At 43.4% G+C, this 15,543-nt stretch overlaps 2 protein-coding genes across 4 annotated transcripts in view; one reads left to right on the forward strand and one right to left on the reverse strand.

Annotated features, from left to right (window-relative positions):
• The window catches only part of atrip (ATR interacting protein), a 57,522-nt gene extending 52,098 nt beyond the window's left edge, over nt 1-5,424 (reverse strand). Inside the window, exon 1 of one of the 3 annotated variants that reach the window (XM_045705641.1) lies at nt 4,577-5,424. In XM_045705641.1, coding sequence (XP_045561597.1) covers nt 4,577-4,868 — 292 coding nt within the window. In that variant the 5' untranslated portion in view covers nt 4,869-5,424. The remainder of the gene's footprint in view (nt 1-4,576) is intronic. The other 2 variants (XM_045705640.1, XM_045705642.1) reach the window with 2 other exon arrangements.
• Nucleotides 5,425-5,684: 260 nt separating this feature from the next.
• On the forward strand, nt 5,685-7,368 carry si:dkey-42i9.4 (BTG domain-containing protein). The gene is made up of 3 exons (XM_014168372.2): nt 5,685-5,918; nt 6,104-6,241; nt 6,693-7,368. Exons 1-3 carry the CDS (start codon nt 5,906-5,908, stop codon nt 7,112-7,114), a joined length of 573 nt encoding a protein of 190 aa, XP_014023847.2. The 5' UTR covers nt 5,685-5,905; the 3' UTR covers nt 7,115-7,368.
• The last annotated feature ends 8,175 nt before the right edge of the window (nt 7,369-15,543 follow it).

Genomic DNA, 15,543 nt, shown 5'->3' on the forward strand with positions numbered 1-15,543 from the left:
ACACGTTTGGCTTTCTCTCAACCAGCTTCACCTGGAATGCTTTTACAACAGTCTTGAAGGAGTTCCCACATATGCTGAGCACTTATTGGCTGCTTTTCCTTGCGGTCCGACTCATCCCAAACCATCTCAATTTGGTTGAGGTTGGGTGATTGTGGAGGCCAGGTCATCCGATGCAGCACTCCATCACTCTCCTTGGTCGAATAGCCCTTACACAGCCTGGAGGTGTGTTGGGTCATAGTCCCACTAAGCGCCAACAAGATGGGATGGCGTATCGCTGCAGAATGTTGTGGTAGCCATGCTGCTAAAGTATGCCTTGAATTCTAAATACATCACAGACAGTGTCACCAGCAACAACAAAAAAACACACCATCACACCTCCTCCTCCATGCTTCACGGTGGGAACCACACATGCGGAGATCATCCGTTCACTCACACTGTGTTTCACAAAGACACGGCGGTTGGAACCAAAAATCTCAAATTTGGACTCATCAGACCAAAGGACAAAATTTCCACCGGACTAATGTCCATTGCTCATGTTTCTTGGCCCAAGCAAGTCTCTTCTTCTTATTGGTGTCCTTAAGTAGTAGTTTCTTTGCAGCAATTCGACCATGAAGACCTGATTCACACAGTCTCCTCTGAACAGTTGATGTTGAGATGTGTCTGTTACTTGAACTCTGATATGGACTTGGTCTTTCACCAAATAGGGCTATCTTCTGTATACCACCCCTACCTTGTCACAACACAACTGATTGGCTCAAACACAATAAGAAGGAAATAAATTCCACAAGCTAACTTTTAAGGCACACCTAGGGTTGCCAAGGATCGGGAAACTTTCCGGAAATGTTCCATGGGAAGTTAAGCCTGGGAACTTTGCTTAAATTCATTAAAAAAAGTTTGCTTATAAGTGAACCTTTTGTGGGATACACATTAAGCAATTCTAGGTCTTGTGGTATATTTTGGTTAAACTATCCCCAATTCAATGGAAATGCAACCCAGTGCATTCTTCCATCACATGTACAGCTGATTCTCAAGATCTTGCACACTAATGAGATGCTATTGAGCCCACACTACTACACTGTCTGAGCCATGGACTACATGCTTTCTGGTAAGTTTTGATTACAATACTGGGTGGGGTGAACATATTTTATACGACATACATGATTTGTTGTTAACTAGTAAATAGTAGCCTACAGCAAAGTGTGTTTAAATAATTTCTAACTTGTTAACAATTCCTGCTAGTTTGTTTTTGCTACCATGTAGGGGTTTTAGCTTGCTTGAGCCTGCTTACTGAGGAGTGTTAATTCAACTGTTTCCATACATGTTTCATTTTAAAACATTTATGTTACAAAGGAGTTGTTTAATCGAATTGCTTAACTATTTATCTGTACATGGAATTGTATTTGTTTTTTTACAATCTTTACAGGAAAATGCCACGGGCACTACCTGATGTGAGGAGACATTTCACTGCAGCTAAGGTAGAAGCAAAACCTGTGTACATTTGCAAATACTGTGCCAAATCATATGTAAAGAATGCAACAAAGACGCAGAATCATCTGGCCAAGTGCATAAACTTCCCTCAGCGCTCACAACAAGCAACCTCTGACAAAAGTCCCTCTACTTCTATTGGAGGTGAAATGATGAATCAGACACCTTATCGATAGCAACAGCTCACAGCTCATAGTCCTCCTGGAATCAGAAGTGTTTTTTGGACTCAATGGAGGAACGTAGTCAGAGAAATGCTGATGAATGTCTTGCTCGAGCTGTGTATGCAACTGGTTCACCTCTGATGCTCACAGACAATGTGCATTGGAAGAGATTTCTGAATGTTCTTCGCCCAGCATACACCCCTCCTACCAGACATTTTTATTTATTTCACCTTTATTTAACCAGGTAAGTTAGTTAAGAACAAGTTCTCATTTACAACTGCGACCTGGCCAAGATAAAGCAAAGCAGTGCGACACAAGTTACACATGGAATAAACAAGCATACAGTCAATAACACAATAGAAAAAAAAGAAAGTCTATATACAGTGTGTGCAAATGGCGTGAGGTGGTAAGGCAATAAATAGGCCATAGTAGCGAAGTAATTACAATTTAGCAAATTAACACTGGACTGATAGATGAGCAGATGGTGATGTGCAAGTAGAGATACTGGAGTGCAAAAGAACAGAAAAGTAAATAAAAACAGTATGGGGATGCGGTAGGTAGATTGGGTGGGCTATTTACAGATGGACTATAAACAGCTGCAGCGATCGGTTAGCTGCTCAGCTAGCTACATGCTTTATCTACTAATTTGCTGGATGCAGAGTTCAACAGAGTTCAAGTGAAGGTCAAAGAAAGCAGACTGTATTGCAATCATCTCTGATTGGTGGTTGAATGTTCGTAGGAATAATTATCATCTCCACCCCTCAACCAGTGGTCTACAAGATCACAGACACGAGGGACAACAGACACACCGGTCTCTATATTGCAGATGAGCTGAAGGCAGTCATCAATGACCTTGGACCACAGAAGGTATTTGCACAGGTGACAGACAATGCTGTGAACATGAAGGCTGCTTGGTCTAAAGTGGAGGAGTCCTACCCTCACATCACACCCATTGGCTGTGCTGCTCATGCATTGAATCTGCTCCTCAAGGACATCATGGCACTGAAAACAATGGATAAACTCTACAAGAGAGCCAAGGAAATGATTAGGTATGTGAAGGGTCATGAAGTTATAGCAGCAATCTACCTCACCAAGCAAAGTGAGAAGAATAAGACCACCACATTGAAGCTGCCCAGCAACACCCGTTGGAGTGGTGTTGTCATCATGTTTGACAGTCTCCTGGAGGGGAAGGAAATCTCTCCAAGAAATGGCCATATCACAGTCTGCCGATATGGACAGTCCTATCAAGAGGATCCTCCTGAATGATGTATTTTGGGAGAGAGTGGTAAGCAGCCTGAAACCTATAGCAGTAGCCATTGCACGGATTGAGGGAGACAATGCCATCCTGTCTGATGTTCAGACTCTGCTTGCAGATGTAAGAGAAGAAATCCGTACTGCCCTGCCCACTTCACTCTCGCTCCAAGCAGAGGAAACTGCAGTTCTGAAATACATCAGAAAGCGTGAAGACTTCTGCCTAAAGCCCATACACGCTGCAGCGTACATGTTGGACCCCAAGTATGCTGACAAGAGCATCCTGTCTGGTGCAGAGATCAACAAGGCCTATGGTGTCATCACTACCGTGTCTCGCCACCTTGGCCTGGATGAGGGCAAGGCTCTTGGCAGTCTGGCGAAGTACACTTCCAAGCAAGGGCTTTGGGATGGAGATGCAATATGGGAGTCGTAACAACATATCTCATCAGCCACCTGGTGGAAGGGACTTTGTGGATCTGAGGCTCTTTCCCCTGATGCCTCAATCATCCTCCAATTCCCACCAACATCAGCCGCCTCAGAGCGCAACTGGTCCTTGTTTGGGAACAAACACATCAAAGCACGCAACAGGCTGACCAATACATGGGTTGAAAAATGAGTGGCCATCCGGGCAAATTTGAGGCTTTTTGAGCCTGACAACGAACCATCCTCAACAAGGTTGGAAAGTGACAGTGAAAATGAGGCCTCAGAGTCTGATGTTCAAGAGGTGGACATTGAGAAGGTCCAGGGAGAAGACATGGAAGCCTGAGAGGAAGACAACCAAAGCTTTAGTTTCTAGACTATCATTTTACAGATGTATGTTGAAAACGTTTTTGGGAGATGCGATGGATCATTGGGGATCATTCAAATATTCTCTTTCTTTTGTTGTTCAGTGAAATCATCCCATGTGAAGAGTCAACTCATTTCATTAAAGTTCAATTCGTAACTAAATAGTTTTTAAAATTTATATTGGAAGGATTTAATCATTTGCAATTATGTCTACTTATGATAAGGTAAAAGGTTTATGTTTCTGTCTCCATATGATATGGTAAGTAATTCCAATGCAAAAAACATTACATTTAAATTGTATTCATATTAATTTGCATATATTTACGTTAATTCCCATATAGTCCCGGTAATTCCCACAGAAAGTTTCTACCTTTGAATATTCCCCAAAATGTGCAACCCTAGGCACATCATGAAGCTGGTTGAGAGAATGCCAAGAGTGTGCAAAGCTGTCATCAAGGCAAAGGGTGGCTACTTTGAAGAATCTCAAATATAAAATATATTTTGATTTGTTCAACACTTTTTTTTGTTACTACATGATTCCATATGTGTTATTTCATAGTTTTGATGTCTTCACTATTATTCTACAATGTAGAAAATGTAAAAAATTAAGAAAAAGCATTGAACTTTGGACCAGTAGTGTATATTCTGTCAGGAATGGAAAAACAAGTGGAAAATATATTCTGTCAGGAATGGAAGAACAAAAAAAAAATGTTTTATAAAATGTATGCACTCTACTGTAAGTCGCTCTGGATAAGAGCGTCTGCTAAATGACTAAAATGTAAATGTAAAAATATATTCTGTCAGGAATGGAAGAACAAGAAGACAATAATATTCTGTCAGGAATAGTTAAGTACTTTAGGCCACAGACAGTACATTTATTTCAGAAGTCTTACCGAAAGTGTCTTTACATGGAAACTCAGGGATCTCTCTGTCTCTCATGGAGTTACTCCGAGCCAAACCAGAGGGTTGTTGTCTGCTCCCCGAATACGGCTTCCTCGACTCTCCTGGTCGAGGACCAATGGAGCTTGACCCTGGTCCTGCTAGATCCCCGTTGACGGCCTGAGATGCTATAATATCAATCTCTTCCAGATCATCCTGGGTAAAGTCATCGTCACCTCCGAAAGGGTCGTTACATGGAGCCGCAGGGCTCATCCCCTTGAGGCGCTTGCGGGGTGGGTACGCCATGTTTACCAGGCCAGGGGTCCCAGGCTGGAGTACCTACTTTGTTTTGCCACTAAAATGACTAGAAAACGTGTAGCTTGGATAGCCAAGTAGCAACTTTTTTTTTTTAGCTAGCTAGCGAACTTTGGCAAGATAACTAGCGCCAGTCAATGTGGGTCAGTGAACTCAACCTGAACCTCTCTGGTATGGCGGTTCAAAGCAAGCCTCTGGCTAGTTATTTTGTCGCACGTCTCACAATTTAGAAGGCATTCCTAAAAAAAAAATATTTAAAAAAAAAAGTTCACAAAAAAATTAACTGCAGGCTAGCTCCGTTTGCAAGCTATCAAAACATCTTTCAAACGTTTTACAGAATGAGCTAATCACAACGCTGCTTATACACGACCTCAATTTAAACAGTAATCCTATTGGTTTAGAAAGCGCTCCGTGATAGAACTGTATGGATAGCCAAAAGGGACAAAAATAACAACGCCGAGTTTTGCAATCTCTCTCTCTCTCTCTTTCTTTCTCTCGTTCTTATCCTTCTCTCTCGGACAGACAAAAATCTGCACACAAAAAAAAGGGGACAGAGACAGACGTTAAAAAAAATATATATATTCCCAAGAGATTGTTTACGCAACATTTATCTCAGTGAATTCATTCAATCCATGACATTGTGTCAATAGTACATAGCAAATCATAAAGAAAAAGACTTCGCTCAAATTTGAATACGGATGAATATTGCGGTGATATGATATCATTATGGCATTATTCTGTGTAACATTTCTGAAGAAAGTTTATTAGACAAAATGAGAGTAAATCTGTCTTTCTGACGTCATAAGTGATGTGTGACAGGATTGGTTGCGTTGGTGGGGGGGGGTTCTCCAGAATGTTTTCCAGCTGAACAGAAATAGAAGCAGCGCGAAAGACTGCATTGAAATACGGTTTTTTATTTCTTCCCCCTCCTCCTCACAACGTAATCTACATTTCCACCCTTTTCAAAAATCTCCCAGTCAGATTTGCAAGGAGAAAGAAGCGATACAGTAACTTTTTTTTCCCTCCTGATGGTAGACACAGGTTTGTTGTTGTGTTTTTTTTTTTTTGCTCGTTAATTTATGTTAATAATTGCAACAAAGAGAGATGTGTGTCGGGTCGTTATAACATTGTTATTACCTAGGTTGTTATTTTCGTTCTAATCTTGGTATAAATGTAGTTTTATAGGTTGGTTGTGAACTAATGTTCTCCGTTTGTTTACTCTATAGTTGATGAGACGGATATAAAAATGAAAACTGAGGTATCCACAGCAGCGAATTTCATCTCCAGATTACTGAAAACAACTGGACTGCTATCCGAGGAGCAACTTCAGCATTTCAGCCATTCCCTCGAAAAATCTCTGGGAGGTAAAATGAATGGGGAATATGACTGTTCATGCATAGCGTAGCCTATTAAAAATGACCAGACAAGTATCCATTTCATCACACGGTCAATAATAACATTTTTTTTTTTTTTAAGCAGATCAAGGAGAAGTTTAGGGCTACAGGCTATGAATGAACATTAGGCTGTCACTTAGCTAGCTAGCTACCTGTAGGACAGACAACATAGACACCAGGATAGGCCATAATAATAATCATTGTGTGTGTATTTGTTTTGTAATTTCTGCTGATATTCTTGCTATTCAAATCTTCAATGATGATTTATGTTTGAGTAGCAGAAGTGTCTCTCTCACACACACACGCACGCAATGACAAAACATGAAGGACAGAGAGCAAAAATGACTGTTTTGACCGACCCAATCCTTTTCTATATCACACGGTAATTCTGACATGACTTTTGGTATTTCTTTTTTTGCAGAGCACTACAAGCACCACTGGTTCCCTAACGCTCCCTGCCGGGGATCAGCTTACAGATGCATCAGAATCAACGAGAACCACAAGATGGACCCGGTCATCGGTGAAGCCGCCGGCACCATTGGACTGACCAGAGAACAGCTCTTCACCCTTCTGCCCAGTGAGCTTACCATGTGGGTGGACCCATACGAGGTGTCATACCGGATAGGAGAGGACGGCTCCATCTGCGTTCTCTATGAATCTGAGCCATCAACATCATCATCATCATCGCCATCATCAACACAGCCTGAAACAGCCTCTAACCAGAACCAAGGGGACAGCAACAACAGAGCCAGTTCAGGCAGCTGCAAAGGTGAACTGAGAGTAGGGATGGGGAGGTCCCAAAAACCCAAGTCCTTCACCATGATAAGGATTTCCAGCAGCTAAATGTTTACCTGCCCCATCCACCTGGACATTTGGACATAGATCAGGCACACATATTGTTTAGAATAAATTGTTCATTTCTTTATTTTCTTTTTTTAAATATTAAAATATATTTAGTACTCTGAATATCAACTTGTTCACCTTTATGGATACTACATGGGGTCTATTTTGAGATTATTGACAGAAGATGAATTTTAATGTATGTTCTTGATGTTGCTAATTTATATACAGTATATTAAAAAGAAACTGCATTTGAATGCAATGTCATAAGGCTAATGATTTCATCAAACATATGATTATGTCTGCATCCGAAATGGTCAACTGTGTGACATTGAAAAGTGAGGGTCGGAGAGGCACAGAAAGCAATATTTAAAAATATATTGCACAACCATAACGATGCAAAAACATTGTTTTATACATTGATAATACAGCACACAGTAAATGCCTTATGTCGTTGGTTCCCAACCAGGGGGTACTAGGACCATCCAGGGGGTACTTGAGAAGACTCATCAGACCATAGTTACTGGTAAAATGTACAAGAGGGGGTACATCAGGGGTACTATGGGCAGAGCAACATTAAGTTGGTGGAACCGTAACAGCCAAAATTCAGTTGGTGGAACCATAATCGAAAAAAGGTTGAGTCCTACTGCCTTATGTTACGGAGATATTTTACATATTTTTAACTTTCAAGTGAGGTAAAACATCTAAAAGGTTGTTTTGAAATATATTTTAATAAAGTTAGAAAAACTGTTATTCCACAGCCTAACTTAATAATTAGAATAAGTAAATAAAGTGAAATGTAAATAAGAACACCCCATTGCAGACAGGTGTATAAAATCGAGCACACAGCCATGCGATCTCCATAGACAAACATTTTGCAGTAGAACGGCCTTACTGAAGAACAGTGAGTTTCAACGTGGCACCATCATATGATGCCACCTTTCCAACAAGTCAGTTCATCAAATTTCTGCCCTGCCAGAGCTGGCTCGGTCAACTGTAAGTGCTGTTATTGTGAAATGGAAACGTCTATGAGCAACAATGGCTCAGCCGCAAAGTGGTAGGCTACACAGGCTCACAGAACAGGACTGCCCAGTGCTAAAGCGCGAAGAGGGTAAAAATTCTGTCCTCGGTTGCAACACTCACTACCAAGTTCCATACTGCCTCCAGAAGCAAAGTCAGCACAAGAACTGTTCGTCGCAAGCTTCATGAAATGGGTTTCCATGACCAAGCACCAGCCTAAGATCACCAGGCGTCGGCTGGAGTGGTGTAAAGCTCGCCACCATTATACTCTGGAACAGTGGAAACGCGTTCTCTGGAGTGATGAATCACGCTTCACCATCTGGCAGTCCGACAGACGAATCTGGGTTTGGTGGATGCCAGGAGAACGCTACCTGCCCCAACCCATAGTTCCCAACTGTAAGGAGGAATAATGGTCTGGGGCTGTTTTTTCATGGTTCGGGCCTCTTTGGTTCCAGTGAAGGGAAATCTTAACGCTACAGCATACAATGACATTATAGACCATTCTGTACTTCTGTCACAAACCGGCTCATAGCCTATAACAAAAAGGGAGACAGAGATCAAGTAATAAATATATTTATTAACTATATATACACACACACACTTGACAATGGTGTGTGTAGTCAGTAGTGTAAGTGAGTGGTTGCGTGTATAGATGGTGATAACGAGGTGTGTTGGAAAGGTGCCAAAACAAACAAGCCACAAAATGCCACAACCAAAAAACAGGATGTCTGCGTGGAGACAGTCTCCTCAATGAATGGGGGAAAGGTGTATGTATCCCCGGGACACACCCCCAACGCCCAGGTGTGTCCCATTTTGATGACGACACTCCCGGCTCCGCCCACCGACATCCTATTGAGGAAAACAAGAGCAAAGAGTAAGAATTCGGCAGACGGAGTGGGAGGGTAGTCACCCCCCCCCCCCAAACCCGGGGACCACCAAGGACCCCAGAACACCACACCAACTATTGCCCTTGTTAACACTATCCCACTGCCCCAGCCAACCTCTTCCTCCCCAGACCTCAGAAACCTTTACGCACAGGAAGCAACCTTTAAGAGGAAAGACAAAAACGAGGAAAGCAGGTAACAGAAAACAGGACAACACAAAATAACAGTGGCGCGTCACGTGGACGACACGCACACCCTCGGGGACCACACGTATGAGAAAAGGCATGTCCACCGATCAATAGGACCAGACACGTTCAGGAACAGGGCGCACGAGAGAGAGCGTCAGCTACGACATTCAGGCTCCTGATGTGCCACACATCGAGATGGAATGCCTACAAAAACAAAACACCATCTCATTATCCTCTGGTTAGGACACATCAACGACCTCAAGAAGGTAAGAGGGTTATGGTCGGTGTAGACAACAGTAAGTACTACACTCGACGTAAGCCTTGAAGTGTTGTAGCGCCCATATGAGTGCCTGCGCTTCTTTTTTCCCCAAGTTCAACTGATAATAGTTCAACTTCTCGGAGAAGAAACTAACAGGCCTCTCAACACCGGAGACACCTGCCCCCACGTGACTAGCATCCACCTGCCCCCACGCGACGTGACTCGCATCCACCTGCCCCCACGCGACGTGACTCGCATCCACCTGCCCCCACGTGACTCGCATCCACCTGCCCCCACGTGACTCGCATCCACCTGCCCCCACGTGACTCGCATCCACCTGCAAGGTAAATTACAAATCCATGTGAGGAGCAGCCAGCACCAGAGTTGAGGTAAGCAACCTCTTTGCATCCTCAAAAGCCTGTTGACAGAGAGGAGACCAGATCTCCCTCTCTAACTTTAAGCATCAGCTGTCAGAGCAGCTTACCGATCACTGTACCTGTACACAGCCAATCTGTAAACAGCTACCTCATCCCCATATTGTTACTTATCCTCTTGCACCCCAGTATCTCTACTTACACATCATCATCTGCACATCTAATCACTCCAGTGTTAATGTTAAATTGTAATTATTTCACCTCTATGGCCTATTTATTGCCTTACCTCTACATTTGCACACACTGTACATAGAATTTTTATATTGTGTTATTGACTGTACATTTGTTTATGTGTAACTCTGTGTTGTTGTTTGTGTCGCACTGCTTTGCTTGATCTTGGCCAGGTCGCAGTTGTAAATAAGAACTTGTTCTCAACTGGCCTACCTGGTTAAATAAATGTGAAATAAATACAAATAAACCGCCTTAGCTTTCAGCAAATCGGTCAAGAGGTGTGACTTCCTCATCACAGGAGAGCCTTAATCGTCTTCTGTAACCAATCATTCCCAAGAAACGCATCAGTTCCTATTTAGTAGTTGCCGGTGGAAAAACATCAATAGCTACCACTTTAGCCCGAACAGGATGCACTTCACCCTGCCCAACCACCTTACCAAGGTACGCAAACGGTCACCTGAGCAAACTCACACTTAGCCAGATTGATAGTGAGGCAACCCGCAGCCAGGCGTTCAAACAAGGCTTCAATACGAGACAGATGCTCCTCCCAAGTATCTGCATAAACCACTACATCGTCCAGATAAACAGCGCACCCAACCAGACCTGCAACAAACTCTGTTCATAAGGAGCTGAAAAGTATATTACGTAGGCCGAAACCCATAACCGAATACGAGTACAGACCGAAGCGTGAAATAAAGGCAGTGATTTCACGTGCCCTACTCGTCACATCGGCACATGCCAATAGCCCTTTAACAGGTCAAACTTCACAAGACCCCCCACTTGTCACGACCCGGCTCACAAACTTAGCTGCTCAGACTTGATCAACGCAGTCCTCCATCCGAGGAAAAAAGAAATGAATCTGGCTTAGTGACATTGTTTACCTTAATGGTAGTCCGTACAAAATCTGTTTGTCCCATCCGGTTTACTGACCAAGATACAGGGAGAAGCCCAGCTGGAGAAAGAAGGCTCTGCTATATCAGCATGTACCTGGATCTCAGCATCCAGGTAACGGCGTTTCGCTGAAGAAACTCTATAGAACCTCGGACGGATGGGGTCAACATTCCCAACGTCAATATTCTATTAAGTTTGTAGGTTTATCAGAAAGCAAAACTGGAAAACTCAGAATCAGACCAAACAACTCATCTCTCCTATCGGCAGGTAGACGAGCGAGAAGGCTATACAGAAGATCCAGTTTCTCTGAATTGTTCAATCTACCCTGTAGTACGCAATCTTCTGGACCAGGGATCTCCTCCTTACTATGCAGGGACCTAGCATGACAAGAAGAACCCAGCAATGTAACAGTACCGGACAAAAGTACAGGTTTACCATCCTCTGCAGACTCCCACCCTTCGGGCCCCAAAGGTAACGTGGATAATAGGATTTTGGCAGATTTTACATGGGACAGTTGGTGCGCTTTCCTCCGTTCCGGAGTGGCAACTAGATAGTTTTGCTCAGTGCACAACCGTATATGGACCTTGAAACTTGGCTTGAAAAGGAGAACCAACAATTTGCAGCCGAGCAAGAACCTGATCACCTGGACCTAAAGCGATGAGGTTCATCTTGCCGATCAAATATTATTTTCAACCTCCCCTGGGAAGATGAAAGCTTCTCTTTTGCCATCTCACCAGCGACGTACAGGCGTCGCCGGAAATCACACAGAGAAGATAACAAGGACTGAGGTGTCTTGGGAGACTTCCAGACATCCTGGAGGACCGCTAGAAGCCCCATGCACACTATGTCTGTACACTAGGTCATTTGGACTGAAACCTGTGCTCTCCTGCGAAACCTCGCTGGTGGCTAACAGTAACCACGGCAACCCACACTCCTAATCCTTATCCATCGCTCTCAACAAAGACTTAAGTGTTTGATGGAAAACGTTCCAGCGCTCCTTGACTCTGAGCATGATAGGCGCTAGACAAATGGTGTTTAATATGGAAACGCCGTTGGAGAACCTGACCAAACAGATTAGTGGTGAAATCAAAACCTTGGTCACTCTGAATAATTTTAGGGATTCCAAACAGTGAGATAAAAGCTTTGACACAGTTTAGCACAGACTTAGTCGTGATGGACCTGAGAGGACAGGCAGCAGGAAACCTAGTGGTCTGACGCATCACAGTGAACAGGTAACTACAATCCTTTTTAGAACGAGGTAGAGGACCAACACAGTCAATAATCACATACTCAAAACATTGGCTGAGTACGGGACTAGGAAACAGCGGTACCGGCTTAATAACGTGATTAGGTTTACCCTTTTAATTGACAGTTGTGACAGGTTGATGAACTCAGAAACATCCCTCTTTAACCTAGGCCAAAATAAAATGTCTCAGTATGCGGCTGTAGGTTCTCTTCACGCCCAGATGTCCAACAATATCGTTGTGGGAAGTTTGTAACACCAACTCACAAAACATAACTGGTACCACAACCTGACTTAATAGCCTCCCTCACAAAACAACTACTACGAAGCACCCGCTTCCTCTTCAGGACACATATCCTGGAGAAAATAGCCATGGATGACATCTCCCAACTGTTCCACAGGCACAATTTGGTCACGCAACTCTTCTAGTGTGGGGTCAGCCCGTAACGGATCACAGGAAAAGTAGTGACAGATTTCTTTGTAACATCGTTAGCCGGCTGTGAAGATAACTCTTGTGCAAACTCAACATGAGTGTCACGATCCTCGTCTTCTGACGATATCGCGAAATCACTGTCGGAGAACGTGGACCAATACGCAGCAGGTTGTGTGCTCAACATAATGTTTATTGAACACGTTGATCACGAAAAAACTATAAATGTAGACAACACGACAGGAGACAGTTTCGCAGGCTATACCTAGCAGTGCAAAAAACAACTACCCACGAAACACAAAGACAAACACACCCTACTATATAGGACTCCCAATCAAAGGCAACTCAACACACCTGCCTTCAATTGAGAGTCCAACCCCAATTAACTAGACATAGAAACACAGACATAGACCAGTGACAAACCCCATAAACATACATCAACTCCCCTCTGCCACATCCTGACCAAACTACAATAACCAAATATACTCTATACTGGTCAGGACGTGACAATGAGTCTGTTTATCAGCCCTTTTTAAAGTTCTAAATCGTTGGCGGTAAGCCTCAGCAACCAATTTATACATCTGTAACACAGCCATTTTAACCTTATCATAGCTGACATTGTCAGCTATACCAAGAGCTGAATATGCTTCCTGCGCATTCAGTCAAAACACTGCAACATCAGAATCAGGCCAACTCCTAGCGTCAGCAAACACGCTCAAACAACGAAAAGAATGTCTCAGGGTCCTTCTCGTTCAATTTTGTCAACAGCCGTAAGTTTCCAACATTATCAAATGTGTGCGGGGCACGAACGAGAGGAGCGACCCCTAGGTAAATCAGGGTCACTTTCCCAGAGCAACCCCCACCCACCCACCCACCCAAGAGCATTCCTTCCCAAACCAATTCTAGGAGCTCTTGTTGCAGCTTGATTTAAGCACCGCCAAATCCTGTTTAAATTCCAATTCCTTTTCATACTTAACTGTAACACAATCATGCTCCAGCTTAACACAATCATCAATTAAGCATCTCAATCAATTAAGCATCTCCAATCCAAAGTTAAATCTACAATTGGCTTCCTATTTCGCAACAATGCTTCCTTCACTCATGCTGCCAAACTTACCCTCGTAAAACTGACTATCCTGCCGATCCTTGACTTCGGCGATGTCATTTACAAATCAGCCTCCGACACTCTACTCAGCAAATTGGATGCAGTCTATCACAGTGCCATCTGTTTTGTCACCAAAGCCCCATATACTACCCACCACTGCAACCTGTATGCTCTCGTTGGCTGGTCCTCTCTACATATTCGTCGCCAAACCCACTGACTACAGGTTATCTACAAGTCTTTGCTAGGTAAAGCTCTGCCTTATCTCAGCTCACTGGTCTCCATTAGCAGCACCCACCTATAGCACGCGCTCCAGCAAGTATGTTTCACTGGTCATCCCCAAAGCCAACACCTCCTTTGGCCGCCTTTCCTTCCAGTTCTCTGCTGCCAGTGACTGGAACGAATTGATAAAAAAAAAAAATGTTTTTACACAAGTTGGAGACTCATATCTCCCTGACTAACTTTAAGCATCAGCTGTCAGAGCAGCTTACCGATCGCTGCAGCTGTACACAAGCCATCTGTAAATAGCACATCCAATCAACTACCTACCTCATCCCCATATTTGTTTTTCTGCACACCAGTATTTCTACTTGCACATCCTCATCTGCACACATATCACTCCAGTGTAAATTGCTAAATTGTCATTTCTTCGCCACTATTGGCCTGTTTATTGGCTTCCCTCCTTACTTCATTTGCACACATATTTTTCTATTGTGTTATTGACTGTATGTTTGTTTATCCCATGTGTAACTGTGTCGCACTGCTTTGCTTTATCTTGGCCAGGTCGCAGTTGTAAATGAGAACTTGTTCTCAACTGGCCTACCTGGTTAAATAAAAAGGTGAAATAAAACATAAATAACATTTTAAAAATCATTCTCTAGCTGTAACAGAAGCAGTTATTTCTGTTATTCAAAAGAAAGACAACTAAGGCTAACAGACGTTGTAACGAAACCGGGAGACGGCTGAGCCAAAGGCAGCCCCAGTGGTAACTTTAAGTATACCTCTCTCCATCAGATTGGCCTTCAATATCAACCTAACAGACTTAAAAAAAAAAAAAAAAATTGTATCACTAATTTCAACATGGTTGTGATCAGCGATCTTCAACAGACGTTCTTCAGTACATCATTCTAACAGTTCCTGGTGGAACGCGAATTGAACTCGTCTACTTCCCCTCTGCTGAGCGCACCAGACCACAACAAGAGAAAACAACCAATCACACTGGGCACTACAGGATATAGATGAGATACATAAAGGAGCTTCACCAAATCCTACAATAACTCAACACTAGTCTTCGTGGAGACAATAACGCACTGTATAGCCCTATAGGCATGGAAAAACCCTCCAGCACGCTGGCGGATTATCCCAAACTATGGATGTGGCCCCCCCGTGACAACCGCTCAGTCCACGGACACTACACAAAAACAACAAAATAACCATTCCCAACATGTTCCAAAGTGGAACACGTCGCGAAGCTTAACAGGGGAAAGAACAGCTATAGCTTCGGGTAACAAATAGCACCACCCTACCCAAATCTCCCACTGAGGTACACAGCCGATTTGTACTCACCTCCTCGGACCGATGTCCCAAAAAGCAAGTAGAGCAAGAGTTTCCAGTCTGGACAGGGGCCTGGAAACTAACCAATGTTCCTCTCCCAAGGCAGCACACAAACAACTGTCCACCGCAGTGGCAAGTTTACCAAACCACGCAACTCCGTCTCTACGGCACAATACCAAACACTTAATAAGACTATGCAGTGAATACCAACCAAAGCACATCCCAATTAGCGTCAGCCCATCATAATGCAACAAAA

The sequence above is a fragment of the Salmo salar genome, chromosome ssa22, assembly GCF_905237065.1.
Source record: "Salmo salar chromosome ssa22, Ssal_v3.1, whole genome shotgun sequence".
Lineage (NCBI taxonomy): Eukaryota > Metazoa > Chordata > Actinopteri > Salmoniformes > Salmonidae > Salmo > Salmo salar.

Excerpts from the sequence above, each read along its gene's own strand:
- si:dkey-42i9.4 (XM_014168372.2), top strand. Across the intron at positions 6,242-6,692 it reads CCTCGAAAAATCTCTGGGAG|AGCACTACAAGCACCACTGG; the intron begins GTAAAATGAATG and ends CTTTTTTTGCAG.